Source organism: Apium graveolens, unplaced genomic scaffold (genome assembly GCF_009905375.1).
Source record: "Apium graveolens cultivar Ventura unplaced genomic scaffold, ASM990537v1 ctg8137, whole genome shotgun sequence".
In the NCBI taxonomy this organism is placed as follows: domain Eukaryota; kingdom Viridiplantae; phylum Streptophyta; class Magnoliopsida; order Apiales; family Apiaceae; genus Apium; species Apium graveolens.
In genome coordinates, this window is record NW_027420918.1 from 4,803 (window position 1) to 25,820 (window position 21,018).

The following is a 21,018-nucleotide window of genomic DNA, read 5'->3' on the forward strand; positions in this document are numbered from 1 at the left end:
GGTTTCATAAAAATTATCGGACCGGGCCCCTATCGGGACGTCAAAACCCACAAAAATCAGTCTTTTATTTTTATAAAATCGTGGGATTTTCAAATATTTTATATTGTTGCATTTTTGAAATATTCATAATTTTTGGGGAATTCTGATACAAATTTTATAATTATTTGATTAAATATTATTCCCCGCTATTTATTAATTTTGGACTAATTTTAATTATGTTGCATTGATTTTTAGTTTAAAAAAAAACAAAAAACAAAACCCAGCACCCCCACCCCCTTTACCCACCTGGCGAACAACCTCCCCCCCTGATTCTTTTCTTTTCCACCGCCTCCCTCTTCTATCCCTCTATGCTCTCTCCTCTTCCCGTATATTTTATACTTTTAATTTTCAAAAATTCATATCTTACAAACCGTTCATCCAAATTTCAATTGTTATATATATAAACGATCATCGTTTCGATACCTACGCATAGGTATATATATTGCAAAGTTTTGAGAAGAAAATTTGCGGAGCATATTTTCCATTTTAATTTATTTTCGGGGCGTAGAAAAAGAGTTTGGAGGCGGTGATTACTCCACATGGCATCTCAACGTGTATATGTCTATGCCTATAAAATTCGGATTTTTCTGGAGATATTTTCCGGACATCAGATATTCTCCTCGGGGTGACCAGAATTTATTTTGGGTAAGGATTCCGAGATTCTGCTTTTATATTTTGGGTATATTATAGCATGTTAGTGTTTATATATTTATTTCGTAATTTTTAGAAGTGGTTGTAGAAGTCATTTTTGACCGTGTTATTCATTTCTGGAGTGTTTTTTTGTAAATATAAATTATTGTGTTGATTGTTGTTGGTTGTGTCGATATGATATCAACTGACAGTCCGAGAAATAGAGGAGGTGATGTCCGATTTCCAAGAAAATATTAATTTTAGTTCTAAAGATTATTATTTTTATTTTATTCAAAAATAAATCCAAATTATTTGGTCAATTAATTTTAATTGATTATTTAATTAGAGTTAATTATTTCTTATGATATAAAAATTACGAAAAATAGTTTCGAACTTTAAAACATTATTAAAGCTCGATAAATATTATTAAATGATTTATTCTTATTTTATTCGTATTAAATAATCTGTTCATCCGTTTATTACGAAACGAACGCGTATAGACTCAGAAAAATATTTTGCTTTCTTTAAAATACTTTCTAGACCAAAATTCTTTTGTTTCGGGGACTCGATTGTTTTTGCAAATCATTCTGAGTCGTCTATTGATCAGTAAATCATATTTTGACCCGTTTTAAATTCCTAAAATACCGAGTCAAGTCTTTTAGCGAATCGAGTCATGTGTGGTATAAATTATTTGATACGTGGCTTATGTGTTTATATGTTATGTGAATTGCGTGCGTACATGAGTCAAGAGTCTTATGTTTGACTGTTTCCCATTATATGTGGGCTATCGTATGGGTAGACGATAGGGTTTTAACGCGCAGTTCATCGAGCAATTATCGTTTAGACGATTAAAATTATATCTTTTAATTATAGATGCGGATCGCTCGAGTTGATCGGGACCAGACATTGAAAAGAGTAAGATGGAATGGTATTGGGTATCTGGCTTCTAGCAATCACAGGAGTAGCATATCAATAAAATGTTGAAGGGCAAGACGAAGATGTTTTGAGAGAGAATGTCAGAATAGATGCGTCTTTACGAGTGTGACTAACTACTAAATCTCAAAGGAAAGTATCCCTATCATCACTTATTGTTCAAGTGATATTTATTTTGAAGCTTATTATGCAAGTATTGCTTTCCCTACTCTCAATTCAAAATAGATAAATGTTTTATATATTGCTGAATTAAATGATTCTGTTTATGCAAGTACTCTTCTGCTATTCTATGTTCAAAATAGCTAAGTGATTTTACTCATTGAATTACTGGATTTATAAATGTTTTGGATTTTGAGAAAGATGACGTTGTTTTGGTTTTTCTGCCCAAGTAAATGGGCGAATAAAAGTTTATAAGGGTGTCGAGTATTATGACCCCTTTCAATAAAATGTTTTAAGATTGGATGGTTGCGTAAGAGGCCGTGGCGGCGGTCCAGCGAAGATTTAGGTATTATACAGGATATAATACCTTTAGGCCGATATGTGCCTTAGGTGCCCCATTTGTTTAGTTGGATATGCTTCGGCATACCGGTGTTCCTCCGCGGCTGATCACCGGCGGCAATACACCATCGTTCGAGGATTCCAATCTAAATTATTATATTGCTTTTGAGAATCTTATAAGGAATGATTTATCAACTGTTTTGAATTTGAATAAAGGTGGAATACAGTTTTAATTCAGTTGCTGATTGATGTTGATATTTAAGTTGTTGTTAAATATCAAAGGTGGTATTAATGCAGATGATTGATGTTGACTTCCCTATTTTAGCGCGGGTAGGCTGTGAGCATCAAAGTTCGTATTGATATCTAATTTGATATGACATCAAAATGATTAGTAATATCAATAGTTGAGTTCTGGATGAGTTTATGATACACTCTATAATTATTGTTTCATGTTATTGATGTTTACGATATTTCCGTAAACACAGTTTTACGAGTTTTAATCTCGTCAAGATTCAAAGTATTGCTGAAGCATTTCGCTCAAAAATATCAAAAAAGTTTTGAATACAGTGAGAACCAATTATCCAATTCTTTAATATATTTTATGTTTCAGTAATTATGATTTTAAAATGTTCTGCGCTATTGCAGATGTCGGTTTTATATCAAAATGACCCTATATTTTCTACAATGATCTTGCTGATCATTTCTTTCGCTCATACTTGCCTATTTTCAAATTTAACCTCCAGTGAGGATTAACTTGCACTGTTTAGCCGCGTAATTCAAGGAAGCAAAGAAGAAGCTTTTGGAAGGTGGTTGGTCCAGGGTTTGCGAAATAGTGTAAGTTCTTTTGTGTAAAGTTGTTTATAGTATATTATATTATACTTGTGGTATTTTATAATTGGGTCTAGTATGCTTCTTTTCGAAGTTATACTAGCGGGTTAAGTTTTGAGATTGAAATTTGTTGAAAAGAGTTTAAAGAAAGGGAAAATTTATTTGTGGAATTTGATTTTCTTGTTTCTAGCACTGTAACCTTAAAAGATCTTGGATTAGTTTGGGGTCATAGATGATCAATATCTTCCACTGGCATTTATTTATTGATTTAACAGATTATTTTCGATTGAGGTTTCATAGTGACGACCAAATCCCCTGACCCCGGATTTGGGAGCGTTAAAATATATATGATAGTGCTTGATTAAGCAAAGTGCGGAATGAAAATATTAATGTAATCAAACATAAAGTAATTAAATACAAGTATTTAAAAACTTTCTGGTGGATTGAATTTTTCCACCAGAGATATATATAAATTCGAGAACTCTGTGATGCAAAGTTTGCACACAGCTGCTTACAAGTAGAGTTACAAGAACAGAAAAATTCTTCACAAGTACAGCCTTTTCTATTTCTCTACTTCAAGTGCTTGCTTACTTTATTCTGAATTTTTTACTTGCTACTTTGGTTTATATATCATCAAGTTACATTATAAAAAGACAAACTAATAATACAAAAAATGTCTTAGTCTAATTATATGCTTCTTCATTTCTCCATCCAGCACCTTTGAATAACTTCAAGTTACTAGTGTTTATGCCCTATAGACAACACTCTGATATTTTAGTTTAAGACATTATGATTATTAATGTTTATGTTCTATCAATTATTCTCTTTCTAATTTATTAATTCTTAATTTACTGCGATATAAATGTTAGATTAATAAATGCCCTTGGAATATGATATGCAATTCCATATCTCTAAGTACGTGACTTGGAAATGAGATTATGAGAATATTATCAATATTCTTAAAGGTCCCTAGTCAAGTATTATTATTAAGGGACAATAATAATGCATTAAGACTGATGTGTTTGTTGACTGATGATCACATCTCATTGATCATAGGTATGATGATACTAAAGTCAAAAACACAGGAAGATGTATATGTACATGGTGTTGGACATACCCAATGTGAGATTCTAACTATCTGTTCTGTCATAAATAATTCTCACAGTGATAATGATGTAATGGTGTTAGGCACAAAATACGCGCTAATAATTCACGCAAGTATACGCATTCGCAAGTAATATAGAATAATTTCTAGTTGTTCCCACAGAGACTCAGACTAATTATGTTCAATTAACACTTACTCACCAATGTATGATTACTTCTCAATGTCAAGACAATAACACTTAGATTTGATTAACTAATTATTAACTATAATTAACTACGAGAATTAAACACTTAATTGATACTTGAATTAACAATATTAAACACACATGAGATCATAACTTCATTACTACTTCCTTCAATAATTATTGTTATTACCCTTAACATGATACAGTGATAATATTAATCGAACAACACGAAAATGATAAAAGCCAACTTTCGTTGTACTAATACCATTCTACCAAACATCCATAATTAAGATAGAAGTTGAATAGGGATCAATTATGTTGAGACCCTGTATGTCTACAGAATTTGACAACATAATGATTTAAGCACAAGTTATTCCTTATGATTACGCAAGGCAAGTAAAACGGTTAGGGTTACCCACTAATCATGCATACACATACATGAACCTATGCTAGCATGGCAAGTTCTAAACCTCAAGATCCACTGTCGCTTCATAAGAGATTAACACCCTACCTTATATGTTCACGACGCACATAAGATGAATAAACGCAACCTATGCTAGATATCATACAATCATCACACACTAAGGTATTAAACAACTAACTAAAGAATTCCATAGTAAACCCGTTATGACCCCATGATCACGATTAGCCCATGATAGAACTTATCGTCACCATGGATTCATATGAAAACATGATAATAACACATAAGATAAACTAATAAAAATACTTATTAAAACCAGAGTATGTCACAAGAGTAATAAGGTTCAAAGTAAAGAAAACTAGTATCCACTGATACAACGAATAAAAGAATCACAAGAAAACATATGCTTCCTCTTCTTCGTTGCGATGTGCTAAAACGGTCTTCTTCCTTCTCTCCTTGCTCCTTGATTGATACCACGATTCATATGTGAAATGTCTCTAAAACTACTTATATAGAAGCCCCACAAGACCCAGCCATCTCAGAAGTCAGAAGTCCAACATAATAAGAACTCTAAAAATTAGTATTAAAAATTACGCCCCTGAGCGGCCGCCCAGCAATCCTGAGCGGGCGCCCAGCAATCCTGAGCGGGCGCCCAGCTTCCTGAGCGGCCGCCCAGCTAGGCTGAGCGGGCGCCCAGCTGCTCACTGGAAAATTCTTCAATCTGCTCCCATTTTCTGCTGTGTTCTACTCCTAACTTCCCACATCTAATGCCAAGCACTCCCCTAGGCTTATTCCTAATGAAATCTCCCCACAAATGCAAGTTATACCCTGAAATGCACAAACACTAGAAAAACACATCAAATACACAAAATACTTGATTTCAAGACATCAATTCAAGCCATTATAGGACGTTCTAAGTGGTATAAAATGCCACTTATCACACCCCAAACTTAAATTGATGCTTGTCCTCAAGCATCTCAGACTCAAAAATAAAACAAAAACATGCATGAATGCAAACTACATGAAATGCAGCGATCCCCCCACAATGATTAATCCAACCAACTCCTGAAATCTCAACAAATGCAATTAGGCGAATAAAGATCAATCAAATCATGCAAACTAACATACAACTAGAAACGTGGTGTGTGCGGATGCTTAACAGATATGCTTCAAAACTGATCAATTATCATAACTCGACTATCCTCAAGGTAATCACATGATTATACGAAGAATAAATTCTAGGCACAAAATGACTTATAACACTTCAAGATTACTAGAGCTTATTACGAAATCATGCTTTTATTCAACTTAACAACAAATGCTTATTTGACTGTGCAATGAGTGAGGTCCACAAAAGACTTATGCAATGGCATCCATTTAGCGAGCGTTAGGTTAGTGGATCCCAGACTATAAAAGCCTTAGGTCACTAGGCACAAAGTCCCCTAAGAACTTAATAACTCGAATACCAAAGAGCCCACTCGTGATCAATTATGCATTAACTCTTTATTCTTTTTCTTTTTTTCTCTTTTTTCTTTTTTTTTATTTTTTATTTTCTTTTTTCTGAGCAAGTGCGTTTCGCTCCATCTTGCTCAACCCTAGACTACTCGCATAAAAATACGAGCCGGCTACTAGCCATTTGACGCCTAACCACAATTAGCAATGAATTCCAATTTTTACTCCAATTTTTTTTCTTTTCATGCCTTTTATCATTAAGAGCCTATTATAAATTCTAAGCATAATCAATAGATTAACCTCAAAAACCATTAAACCATGACAACCATCTAGTCCTTAAGCATACTCTAAGACTTAGTGAAATTACAAGTATTTCTAGCATGCATGTCAACCTACAAGACTCAATCATCACTCTAACGCTATCACTACACTTACATCAATATCACAAATCAATTGGTAAAGAAACGCGAAAGGGATCATGGTATACGCATGAGCTAAATGACATGATAAATAAAGCTATAAAATAAAATTAAAAAAAAACTATATATGGCTAAAATATGCATTTATATGAACTAAACTATCATGAATATGCAACTACATGACACACACACAAAAATATTCCTTAACTACCACCCCCAAACTTAAAATCTTCACTGTCCCCAGTGAAGGTAGTAGAAAGGAACACATGGTATACCTATTCGGAGAAATCATAATCATCACCCTCAGAGGGTGGAGTATCAGGAGGCGGATAAGCAGAGTCCTCACCAAAAACGGGCCACTGGATGTCAACTCCAAGGCCTCTGAAAGCAGTCCCAAGTGCAAGGGTGAGCTCCTGAGCAAACCTACTCTGCAACTCATACATCGCATCCATCCTCCTCGACAGCCTCCTATACTGGGCATCAGCCATCCCAGCACCTTCCTAAGCTCTAGAAGAGTCTGCCTCATCACGACCCTGACTGGGCCTAGCCATGGTAGTGCTAGCTACTGGACGTTTTCCTGGAAGACGATATCGCAAACCATGTTCCTCGGGCTCTCCACCCGTCCACTCTTGCATCACATTCAGAGTCGTTGAGTCAATAGGAGCGGTTGGCATCTACAGCTACTCGTGAGAAGGCCAATGGACTCCCACTGCTCTGCACAGCTTCGTGACAGTAGATGCATAAGGGATGTTCTTGTGCTTCGCTCCCGTCAAAACTTTCAAAATCCCTTGGTAGATAAACTCACCAAGGTCTACATAATACTCCTCATTCAAGATCCCCCATAACAACCTTGCTCTCTCGACTGTAACCTCATGTGCATGTGAAGTAGGCAAATTATTAGCACAAATAAAGGCATTCCATGCACGGGCAAACCTATTCATCGCAATCGCCGGAAAAGAATGATACTCATTAGATCCAGTCTTGAACCTCCACACCGTGCCCGGCTGACAGAGAGTAGCACAAATCAAATCCAAATCAAAGTCCTCGGGGGTTTTCTCATTCCAATTCTCCTCCGTGGGCTTCCGCAGTCGCTGTCCATTCACACGATGAATCGTCGCGGGCTGATAATAAACTGTAAGCCCATGAACAACAGTAAACCCATTCTTGTCTACCTTCGCGTTCGCATAAAACTCGCGAACCACACTCATTAGAACCGCCTCCGGTGACTCACAAAAAGAAATCCACCCCTTTTCAGCAATCATCGGTAACAACTCACCATCCCTCCCCGATGGTAAAAATCCCCTCTCCTTCAAAATCGGCTTAGCAAGAAGCCTAGTATACTCCTCCTCAGCAGCCCTATCTAACAAACTAGGTCTCGCAGTAGTTCCCCTCGAAGAATCAGCAGTAGGAACGGTGCTGCTGCTATCAATAGTTCGGGATCTCTTAGGTGCCATTGAAACTGAGAAAAAGTGTTTAAGAGTTGTGTTTTGAATATGGGAGAGAGTTTCAAGGTTAAAAGTATATGAGAGTGTATATGGAGGAGTTCTGTGTATATATAGGGTAGGAATTAGGGTTAAAATTTGAATAGGAGTGGGGTTTGAGGGAGATAAAACGTGGGTAGTGGAAAAGAAATCGTGGGTTGTGGGTTTATATTTGATTTGTGTGTTTTCTGATTTTTTTTGTATTTTTTTTATAAGGCAAAATAAATTTTCAGACAGTCGGAACCTGAGCGGCCGCTCAGCAAAACTGCGCGGGCGCCCAACATCCTGAGCGGTCGCCCAGCAAAGCTGAGCGGGCGCCCAAGGGGTCTCTAGAAATTTTTTTTCTTGCCCAAATTTTTTTGATTTTTTTGTGGTTTTGGATATGTTACTAACTTCTAAGGGTTCCTATAGTCACAAATCTTGGGTTGCCTCCCAAGAAGCGCTTCTTTTACGTCATTAGCTTGACATAGAGTACTTTAATCAAGTTGACAATAAAACGACACTAACCACTTCCCGGTTTGCCGTGTCCTCATAGTAATGCTTCAATCGATGTACACGGCCAGAAAGAAGAAAGGCAAGAACAAGAAGCACACACACAGACTTCACCCGCAACACCACATATCTATATACAATTGACCACACATATTGCAAATATATATATGCAGCAAAACACACACACAATCAACACCACCAGCGGCTACTCACCGGAGCAACTCGCGGCGGCGGCGGAGAACAAGAGGCAGCCGAGAAAGGAGATAAACGGGGAGAAGAAGAAAGAAAGATAATAGGGGAGAGAGAAAAGATCGAGAGAGAGAGAGAGAGAGAGATAAGAAGAGATTGAGAGTAGAGATTGATTCGGGTGAAAGGAAGAAGAACCCTGCGTGATGCTCAGAAGCCACGTAGCAATTGAAATTATGTGATGTTAACACGTGTCACTGCTATTGCTGTTAGATTAACACGTGTTTATCTGAATAATACGAACCATTTAAGACCCAGTTTATTCTGACACTCACAATTATGAATCAAAAAAATAAATTCAGAAATTCCCAATATAGCCTTAATATATTAAAAATATCCCGGAGTAAATAAAACAAAATTTTCAGAATTTTAAAACGATTTCTGGAATGTGGATTATACCCGCGTTGAGCAATTAAACGAAACAACGCGCATGTGAGATTAATCCCAAAAATTACCAAAATAATTTTAAAATTTTCAGAATATTATGAACTTAACAAAATACGAGTTTCATAATTTTTGAAGAATTCGGGAATTAAATACAGATTTTACAAATAAATACAGTCAGAAAATCATACAGGGGTAAATAATTGATGAAATATTGATTTCTAAATTTTATAAAATCCCAAAAATAAATATTAAGATTAGAAAATCATAAAAATAATTTTAGAGAGATTCCAAGTATTTATGAAAATAAAACTACAATAACACCATTTTTAACCACGATACAAAATCATACAATTCAATAATTAATCACGCAATTTAATTCCATACACTAGTAAGCACATACACATAGTGACAGGATAATAACCCATTGACCAAACCCACATAAATATTTTATTTAATTATTTAATCCATAATTACACATTTAAATAATAATACAAATATACAGGTCTTTATATTCTCCCCCCTTAAAAAGATTATGTGCTCAGAATCTGATCTAACTAAAATAATGAGGACATTTGTCAAGCATATCTGGCTCTAACTTCCAGGTAGACTCTTCTACTCGGAGATTTAATCCAAAGCATACTCATTATAGACATAAATTCATTACTAAGGACTCGCTCTCAACGATCACTACAAGAAATATTGAATCAGACAATGGTTTTACACCGTTGTCTAAAAGATGAATATTTCGTTGTCTATCCGGGGGCGGTGTGTTTGGTACTCATACAATGGTTACGCACCATTTTAACAAATACATCACATAACTGAATATAAAGCCTTTATCTCATTTTATTCACATAACGCATATGACCCTTTCTAATATTCTACAAACAACAGTTTTCTAGCCGTTGTAACAATGTAGAGGCACAATAGTTAAAAATAGTGTTATGTGAATTGACTCCTACAACGGTTTATGTATTTATTTCATCTAGTTACACAATGGTTTTTATTAAGAAAACAAATGTATGACATACTTTAGACAACAGTTTTTTGTTTTTGGGTATTGTGTTTTAGCAATGCTCACAACAGTTTTTGTAATGACCAAGATATTGTTAGAAGCTAATCTAACAATGGTATGTAGTGATCCCAGAGTGTTGTTAGGATTTGTACATACAATGGTGTTAATAATTTGATCTATTGTGCAAATTATTAAGGCACAATGTTTAAGTTCTACTATTCAGTTGTATAAGTTTGGTTCATACAAGTGTATGCCTTTTAAAACATCATTGTCGAATATCTTTAGCACAATGGTTTACTTTTGTGCCAAATATTGTCTGATATAGCTTAGGACAATGGTTTACTTATGTACCAACTGTTGTCTAGTATAACTTAGCACAATAGATATTCTTAGGACCTCAGCGCTTACCACTTGCACCAAAACTCCGGAGTGTTAGTGAGGTGCTACTTTATTCCCTTAAAGGGAACAGCCAGCGCCACGTTTCGAATAGGCAAGATGCTGGATATACCCAACAATCCCCCCCCAGCATATTGCCACCAAGCAAATGCCTTACGTTGGGACTCGAACACGTGACCTGCTCTGATACCACTTCTTAGGACCTCAGCGCTTACCACTTGCACCAAAACTCCGGAGTGTTAGTGAGGTGCTACTTTATTCCCTTAAAGGGAACAGCCAGCGCCACGTTTCGAATAGGCAAGATGCTGGATATACCCAACAGATATTTTTATTTTACTAAAAAATTGTCTATCAAACATAGCAATGGTTCTATACCTATTCTAATTATAAATAAAGCCTTTACAAATACAAATTGCAAAATCAAATACCAAACCATTCAAAAACCAAATGTACCATGCGATAAATACCATAACATCCGATAAACTTCATAATTTACCAACTACACCAAAGATCCATTTCAACCATAAGTACATACATCCACCAAACTTCAACAACCATAAAAAGTTCAGAAAAACTCCACTTAAACACCATACCAACAACGTCAATATAACTTAAACTAGTTCATCTTACCATCACAAATTACATATAAACTATTCGCGAGACTAACTTAACATGAATAAAACTTCATGAAGAATTTGGCGAAGTCCATCTTGATCACGTTTAAGTCATCCTCATTGTAAGCCAGATTGCCTCTATGAATCCACTGAAAATTAAATAAAGTTTTGACAGTTTTGTAAGCCACTGTGTTGATAGTGAAAATAAAGTACCAGCCGACATAAAGTTGTAATTTAAAATTAAAAACAAGAAAAAATCATACCTTAGTTGCAAATTGAAGCTCTTTGTCATAACAAATTTCTTTCATATATCCCATGACAAAAAGGCCACAGTCCCGGACCCCTGTCTGCAAAGGAACTCCCTGAAAAAAAATAGAAAATAAAATTAATCAGATATTTTACTTACATATATGAGAAATTATAAAAAAATATTATTAATGCCATATTCTCCCAACAAATTTTCTTCCTGGCAACCTTATTCACCTTATTCAGCCTCTCTTTGTACATCTTTATCGAACTGTTAGAAAGTAGTACAAGTCAACAAAAAACATTTTGCGTAAATTATCTAAAGCAATTAAAAATATTGACTCACTTATCAACAACTTCTACCCATTCATCGCTTGCAATACGACGCTTATGAGGATCCATGTGGTATACTACCTCCGTCGTTGGAACAACAGTGGTTAGTGACCAGTAATTCCTATCAAAGCATGAGAAGATGTGTCATTCAGAAATTTAATTATGCAGTTAGATGTTACCTCAAAAATAACCAAAGGTAACTTGAAGAAATAATTAAATAAATTACTTATATCTCATTTAATTATATATTTAACAATTTACAAGTTAGCAAATTAATTTACAAGTTACCAAATTTAAAGTTCCATCCATACAAATATATTCTACAAATTTCTAAAATTCACTAAAAATATAAAAAAATGAAAATTAAATTACAAGTACTTAAACATCTTAATGAGATCATAAAATATGAAGTGTACTTATAAAGTGAGAAATGCTTACACGTCATTGAAAGGAATAAGAAAGCATTGTCCTTCCTTAGCATTCATAAAACGGTTGGCAAGCGCACGTGACCTCTCCCCTGTATTGCCACAACCAATGGCTCCAACCATACCCGGATCCACAAAAGCAATCATATTCGTCATTTTATTCTTTCTCAAAAACTCATACAAGAAGCTGTAAACAAATTAAACAATAGTTGGAATCTAATTTAATTTTATTTAGAGAATAATTAAAATAAGAATGCACTCATTTTTAATTCAAGATAATTAACAACAAATTGAAAAAGCTAATGTACGTGGAAGCTTACTGAATGAATATGGTAATGATCGATCCGGATATTTCACCTCTACCACATAGGGAATGTATATCTTGCAGAAAGATCACCTGCTTCTTTGTGACAGCAAATGCTTGTTCATATAACTGAAAACTTACGGTTCTTCCATCGCTTAAAGCATCCTTTGCCCACATCCACAACCGTTTTAAAGATGATGGATAATTTACACCTATCTCTACATGAAGCTCATCCTCCACATCATCAGTTTCTATCACTACATGCTTCTTTGTTTTCTTGGAACCAAATTTCTTCGCACCACGCTTTTTGACATTCTGAAAATAAAAACATGCACGTCAACACAGTAAAAACATAACAAAATATATCAATTACACACACACACTATCATCAATCTTTACCTTTGGAGTAGACAAAACTTGGGTACTGCTTGTGTTCCCCACCACGAGATCCCTTGGCCATGCAATAAAAGAACCTATTGCTTGTTTCACAGTTACAATTTCATCTCCTACGGGAAATGGGATCTTAGCATCCTCTTGAATTGCATAAGAAATGGACACTCTTGCATTTTCCTTCAAAAGGCATATTCCGTGAAGAGTCGGCTCACATCCTTCAGCAAGAGGGATTTCATCAACCCGGCCATATGCTACGATGTTGCTTACTGATCCTATTGCCAGTTGACAAACACCGGATAAACCATCCAACTTCAACCCTTTAGGATGATTCTCAATTTCAACAAACTTATTATCAACGTCAACCATAAAGGCCTCCTCACCTTTGAAAAAAACATTATGCTCATTCTCCTCTTCAATATTTTTATATCCAATATTGTCCTTAGAAAAACATTTTACATTCTCCTCATCACCATGATCTGAACCTTCATCCCCAGATTCCACGTTCAGCTTTTTCCTCACAATATCATTCCTATCATTCTCGTTTACGAACTGAGGCACGCCCTTTAAATTTGAGCAGCTTCCTTGTTGGGAATCAATGATTGGGCTACCCTTTTGACCAATACCTTTAACCATTTTCAATTCTGCTCTGATCTTTTCAATTTCAGCAGTCCAAAATGCATCTCTCTGTTTTATAATTTTCGGAGTCTCCTCAGCCATAAAGTTTTTTAACCCTTTTATGTATCCTCTCCTCAATAGTCCTTGATTTTTTCTGTCTCGGCAGATCAAAATAGATAGACTGTTTCACGTGGCTCCCCTGCCCACGTACTCTGCCTCTATGCTCAGGCTTACCGAGCGCCATGGTTAACACATCATTTCTACCTTCTTCTACCAATTCCCCTTCTTTAACCTTCTTCTTGAGCAACTCCTAAAAACACCACAGTATAGAAGAAGTTATAAATCAAATTGGAACTATGATGAATATTCTCGGTTGAAATATAAATGAATAACTTACTATTTTCTTAGCTTTTTCTTTAACATTCTCATTTTTAAAATTACCATCTTTGTCTTTCCTTGCAAGGACCCAGGCATCCGATCGATCTATCGGTTCTTCTGGATGTTTTTTCAACTGCATGTACGACATGTTTTATTAATGATTCAAAGATACAAATTCATATTGACCACACAAAGTATATAAAAAGACTAAGTAGATTTAGGCTGTCATCACTAACCCATTCCATTTCTAGGTTGGCATAACCTTTTCAAGACATTAGATGATGATACTCATTCATCCGGCTTCTTTTCACCTGTTCTTCATGAATTTTCTGTAAAAAAAAAGTACCAACAAGGTTAAAACATCACGCTAAATACCTATCCAATTATTGAAATTGATAAATAAATAAAAATAATAAAAAGTTTACCTTAAAATCATCTCCGAGATGATCAGCAACAAACATCTCCCAGTGCGACTTTTCAATGAACGTGTAGTCAACCGGAGGAAAAGTGAGCTTTTCTGGTTGATTCCGGTGTGGAAGGATGTACTCTGTCGTGAGCCGGGATTTGAACTCTCTCCACTTTTGACAAGCGGATTCCCATACCAGTTTCCTTGCTGTCGGAGGTACAATAAAGGCCATCTACGTACATAAGAAACAAAAAAATTCAAATATGCAAGTTAACGAATGAACAAAATCTATAGAAAGAAAAGAAAAAAACCAATATCAAAGAGAAAGATAGGCATGTGTGTGTAGACAATTTACTATACCTACACACAGTCCCAAATTTTATTCTTTGTCTGCTCAGGAACTTGCTTCCAACTATCATGCCAAATGGGGACTTTGGTCCTTGCCAAAACTCCAATGTACGACTGCATCTCTCCAGCTTCATCACCATACGGCTCCCTTTTTGCATTGAAGGTCACAGTAAGCTTTTGATTCATTATCTTCCGTCTCAGAATTCTGTGCATCGTGACACAACCACGTTTCAATAGTTTTAGTCCTTCCGGTATTTCTGGATTTTTCTTAGAATCCACTTGCTTTTTCTTAGAATCCACTTGTTTTTTCTTCTTTGACAACTTCTTCTTTAAATTTTTAGATATCGGATTCTTCTTGACAGATATAGGAGAAGAACAAGAGGGGTTAACTTTGTTAAATGATTGTGTTTTCCTTATAGCCTTCACAACTCTCATCGCTGTTCTGTTTGGAGAAGACTTTGCTTTTTTATGAGAAGCTTGTGTCTTCTTCTTTGGAGGAGCCATAATCTGTGTACCACAAACCATTATAAGGAAGGATTTGCCAAGCTAAGAAATTATATGGGTTTTATGAGAAACAAAATCTAACCACCAAAAAATCTCTAATAATGTGGGTTTTATGAGAAACAAAATCTATAACTAACCAAGACATCATCAAAGTGAACCATTTAAATCAGTAGCAAGTAACAACAATTAAAAAAATACCAAAGAAACAAGTCATATGAGAGTTTTATAAAAATCCAACAAGAACTACATAACATACGAGGGTTTCACAAGAATCGAACCAAAATATAAAAGAATCACAGCAGAAGAGCATAAGAATCAAAACAAACAAGTAAAAAAATTACAAATCAAGAACAAGCAAGAATTGAACATAACCAATAAAGAACAAGCAAGAGCAAACAAGAACTGAACATAACAAGCTTAATCAAGTAACATGCAACAACAAGCAAGAACTGAACAAATTAAAACATGCAAGTACCTTTCTTAGATTTGCTTCGATTAGAAATTGAGAAAAGAAAATGGAAGAGAAATAGGAGGGGAATGAAGTGTTATCGGGTAAGAAAAGAGAAATCACAAAGGGGGGACCAAAAGGGGGGAATGAAAATGAAAAGAAGAGCATAAGAATCAAAACAAACAAGTAAAAACATTACAAATCAAGAACAAGCAAGAACTGAACATAACCAATGAAGAACAAGCAAGAGCAAACAAGAACTGAACAGAACAAGCTTAATCAAGTAACATTCAACAACAACCAAGAACTGAACAGATTAAAACATGCAAGTACCTTTCTTAGATTTACTTCGATTAGAAATTGAGAAAAGAAAATGGAAGAGAAATAAAAGAGGGGAATGAAGTATTATCGGGTAAGAAAAGAGAAATCACAAAGGGGGGAACAAAAGGGGGGAATGAAAATGAAAAGAGGGGGAAGTGAAATAATTTTGGGGAATAAACCAACGGCTTGGATTGTTAGTATTTTACCAAACCAACGGTGTATTTTAATTGATTGATAAGTGAATTATTCATAATTTTTAGAAATTAATTGAAAAGAAGATAATATTAAATATTTTTAAACAACGGTTACTATTAAATCTATCCTTAATCTACGATTGGGAAAATTTTGAAGTAACATTTTGATTTTTTTTCTAAATAATTTCGATATTAATTAATTCATAATTTTGAATTTTCTCAGTTGTGTATCTCGTGTCGTGTACCTTATTGTGTCGTCCTTATCATGTCGTGTACTCAAAATCCAAACACAAATACTAAATTATCGTGTTGAGTTAAAAATTGTCGGGTGTAGCTTATATAAACAGCTTTTTAGATATACTTAATTTATACATGACCTCGTTTACTTACTAATTCATTGCCTTTTTCTAATTTTTGGAAAATTACTTTCGGGCATGATACTCAAGAATCCTGGTATGTTATGAAATATTCTCCTGGTATGTTAGCAAAATTTAGGGAATATTTCATAACATACCAGGAATCTTGAGTATCATGCTCGAAGGTAATTTTCCAAAAATTAGAAAAAGGCAATGAATTAGTAAGTAAACGAGGTCATGTATAAATTAAGTGTATCTAAAAAGTTGTTTATATAAGCTACACCCGACAATTTTTAACACACCACGATAATTTAGTATTTGTGTTTGGATTTTGAATACACGACATGATAAGGACGACACAATAATTTACATGTTCTTACAATGGGAAATTACAAAAACCGGTCTTATGTAAGAAAAAATTATTCCACCAAACCCTAAACCCTAAACCCTAAACCCTAAACCCTATAACCCTAGATCAAACAAAAATTAACAAAAATTAAAGGCAAAATATTCAAATTTGTCGACATTAAAATGACTCGTTTCACTTTTGTAACGGATATAGTGTTTATTTAAAAACTTAACAAATCCCGAATTTTTTATATAGAGTTATCGACTATATAGTTCGAAAGTAACCACTGAATGCACATATAGTATATGATTACAATGTAACAAATTAAAAGAAGACACTTGTAATTTATTTCATAAACAATTAGTGATATTTAAATATATATTTAATAATGTAAGTTTTAACATGTCAATTGTTCCTCTTGTTGCATGTCTTCGAAGCCTACAAAATCATTTATAGTCCTTGTGTTTGTCGAAAAGGTTGATATAATACGACAATGGTTTATTGAAAAAACACTTGTTTGTAGGTGTTACTACAATGATAAATTGTTGAAACAGTTGTCCAAGATTTTAAATAAACTATGCTACAAACCATTGTGTTTACATTTTTTTACAATGCAATATTGTTGAAACGATTGTCCTGAGTTTTAAATAAACCAAGAAACCAAATTCTTTTACTTTAAGAAAATTTCTATTTTTTTCAAAAAAAATATAAGTGGGAACACTGGTGAAAGAGGGGGAAAGTGTAAATAATTTTGACTAGCAATAAAGTAGTTTGACTAGCATTATTATACGTGATTATTGTCTGTCTGAAGTATCTATGTTTTATTATGCCTCTTTTACTGTCTCCTTCATACACCATTTCTTAACCATATATTTGTCTCGGTTCTTTGATGTCTGAAGTAATCCAGGGGAACTTCACTTTGCTGAACTCAGGTAAGTTTCTGCTGAATTCATATCAATTTGGGGATTTGGTGTTTATATCGATTTGGAGAACTTGAAATTAGGGTTCATATCTATTTGGAGAATTTTAATAAGGGTCCATATCGAGTTTTATGGAATATATATGTTTGTGGAATTTGAGCAAAAGAATGGGTTTAAACTTGGTTGAGTAAAAATGGATAGATCTTGGTTGAAAGCAGATAGAAGAACACAAGAATTTAAACTTGGAGTGGATGAATTGTTAAATTTTGCATTTCTGAATGGGTTTAAAGAAAATAAATTAGTTGGCCATGCTTAAGATGCGCTCATAGTAAATCTTGGAATGCTCAGACTGTTAAGGATCATCTTTATCAATATGGTATTGATCAAACCTATACGTGTTGGATATGGCATGGATAGTCAAATTATGTACAGAGTCATGTAGTTTCTGAACAGGAAACTTCAGAATCATCCGTTGATCCTACAAACATGAGAATGGGGCAGGATATTATCGATGATGAGGATATTTCGTTAGATTCTTCTGATTTTATGAATCATGTTCAAGGTGAAAATGAACCACTTTATCCTGGATGCGAGAGTTTTACAAAAATGAGAGCTTTAGTCAAGTTGTATAATTTAAAAGCAAAACATGGTATTTCTGATAAATGCTTTTCCGATGTCCTTCTTTTGCTTGCATCAATGCTTCCGGAAGGCAACAGTATGCCTTCATCTTTTGGTGAAGCCAAGAAAACTTTATGTACTTTAGGCATGGATTATGAAAAAATACATGTGTGTCCGAATGATTGTCTCTTATACCGCGGTGAGAGGGACGGAGATGAGACGATTTGCCGAATATGTGGGGCATCTAGATGGAAGTTAAACAAGAAAGGAGAAGAATTGGAAGGGATCCCTGCTAAGGTTCTATGGTACTTTCCATTGATACCAAGATTGAGAAATTTGTTCAATACAGCTCAGATTGCAAAGGACATGACTTGGCATAAAACCGAGCGATAAAATGATGGTAAAATTAGACATCCGGCTGACTCAAAGACATGAAAGGATGTCGATCAAAGGTGGCCTGAGTTTGCTGCAGAGGCTAGGAACCTTTGGTTAGCTTTATCCTCCGATGGATTTAATCCTTTCCATGGACCAGGAAGTGATCACTCAACATGGCCTATGTTGCTTTCAATTTACAACCTCCCACCTTGGCTTTGTATGAAGAGAAAGTACATTATGCTAAGTCTATTGATATCCGGACCAAATCAGCCTGGAAATGATATTGATGTATACCTTCAACCATTTATAGAAGATTTGCAGAAATTATGGCATGGGAAACAAGTTTATGATGCATTTAAGAAAGAGTCTTTCATACTAAGAGGAATTTTATTGTGGACAATTCGTGATTATCCAGCCTTAGGAAACTTGTCGGGTAACATCATTAAAGGATATAATGCTTGTGTAGTTTGTGTTGATAAAACAAAAGCTACCAGGTTGGCTACTTACAAAAAGACGGTGGTTATGAGACATCGTAGATGGCTGCCCAGAAATCATCCATATCGAAGGCAAAAATCAGCCTTTGATAACACCATGGAGAAGTTATCAGAACCTATTCCTTTAACTGGAGAGGAGGTGTTAGAAAGGGTACTACCACTAGCGGACCATGTTTATGGTAAGACACAAAACCAACCGCGGTGGAAAAAAGGGGAACCTCGACCAATTTGGAAAAAGATGTCTATATTTTTTCAGCTTGAGTACTGGAAGTTTTTGCCAGTTCGCCATACCCTCGATGTGATGCATATAGAAAAAAATATATGTGAGGCTTTAACCGGTACATTGCTAAATATTCCCGGGAAGACAAAAGATAGAGAATCTGTTCGTATTGATATGGCTGAAATGGGAATAAGAATGGAGCTGAGACCAAAAAATTCTGGAAAAAAAGAGAAGTTACCGATGGCATCTTGGAACTTATTGCATAAAGGAAAAAAGATTGTCTTCTCGTCCTTGATTGGCATGAAGTTACCTGATGGTTTTTGTTCGAACCTTAAGGGTATAGTATCAATGGACACTCTGCGACTTGTTGGAATGAAATCTCACGACTGTCACACAATGTTGCATCACTTGCTCCCCATCGCACTTCGGTCAGAACTTCAAAAACAGGTCAGGTGCACTATTATCAGGTTTTGCCTTTTTTTCAAGGCAATTTGTAGTAAAGTCATTGAGGTCGATAAATTAGAAAAAATGCAGTCTCAATTGGTGGAGACCTTATGCCAGCTAGAAAAGCACTTCCCCCCTTCCTTGTTTGATGTAATGATCCATCTCTCAGTTCATCTTGTAAGAGAAGTTGAGCTTTGTGGTCCTATCTTCCTACGTTGGATGTATCCTTTCGAGAGATATATGAAGACGTTCAAGGGATATGTTCGAAACAGGGCTCATCCGGAAGGTTGCATCGCTGAGGCCTATATTGCAGAAGAGGCGGTTGAGTGTTTAGTTAATTTTGAAGAACCAACAGTTGGGTTACCGGGAAGGGATAAGAACAAGGAGAAATACAGACCCTTATCTGGTGCAACAATGATAAAGCCGAGCATCAAGGATTTGCACCAAGCACATCTGTAGTCTTCTTCAAAACAGTAATGAATTGACCCCATATTTCAAGTAAGTTTCTTTATTTAGATTTCTGATTTTCAGTAATAAATACATCTGTTTTTTGTTCCATGATTTTATGATTTTTTTCAACAAAAGCTGAAATTGATTTACTCACAGTGACATATGGCCTTCTTGGTGGCAAGATATCCATTACATGAAAATGATGAAGAATGGCTTAAGAACAAGCAAAATGAAACATTCCCTAATTGGTTTCAAAAGAAGGTAATAGCTAGACAATAATTTTTTTCTAATTTAAAGAAATCAAGTAAATGTCTAATTGCTTTAGTATTTTATTTTTTGGACAGATTTCGTCAGAATTGCTTGATGTGAAAAGTATGGTATCTAAGGAGGTAATGTGGCTTGCAGAAGGGCCTAACAAGTATGTCCCTACATTCAGTGGCTACAAAGTCAATGGTGTTACCTACAGCACAAAAGATCGTGATGATACGCGACAAGTTCAATGCAGCGGTGTTTGTGTTCATGCTGATACAATGCTCGTGCAGGATAAGGATAAGAACATTGAGCAATATTTCATATACATTTATGGAGTAATCACAAGTATTGGGAGTTGGACCTATAAACCATTTCGAGTCCCTATCTTTCGGTGCAATTGGGTAGATATGAACAAAGGGGTTAAGATAGATGATTTAGGATACAGTTTGTTAATTTACACAAGTTAGGTTTTCTGACTGACCCTT

The 21,018-nt window shown here is 35.1% G+C and overlaps 1 protein-coding gene across 1 annotated transcript; it reads left to right on the plus strand.

Annotated features, from left to right (window-relative positions):
• Positions 1–18,166: 18,166 nt before the first annotated feature.
• LOC141704698 (uncharacterized) lies at positions 18,167–20,290 on the plus strand. The gene is made up of 2 exons (XM_074507888.1): positions 18,167–18,603; positions 18,751–20,290. Exons 1-2 carry the CDS (start codon positions 18,167–18,169, stop codon positions 20,288–20,290), a joined length of 1,977 nt encoding a protein of 658 aa, XP_074363989.1.
• The last annotated feature ends 728 nt before the right edge of the window (positions 20,291–21,018 follow it).

What these genes read in the sequence shown, in the direction of transcription:
- LOC141704698 (XM_074507888.1), top strand. Translation starts at nt 18,167, where the DNA reads ATGAGAATGGGGCAGGATATTATCGATGATGAGGATATTTCGTTAGAT. An exon ending in ATCCCTGCTAAGGTTCTATG is followed by an intron (nt 18,604 to 18,750) that starts GTACTTTCCATT and finishes TGTCGATCAAAG; the next exon opens with GTGGCCTGAGTTTGCTGCAG.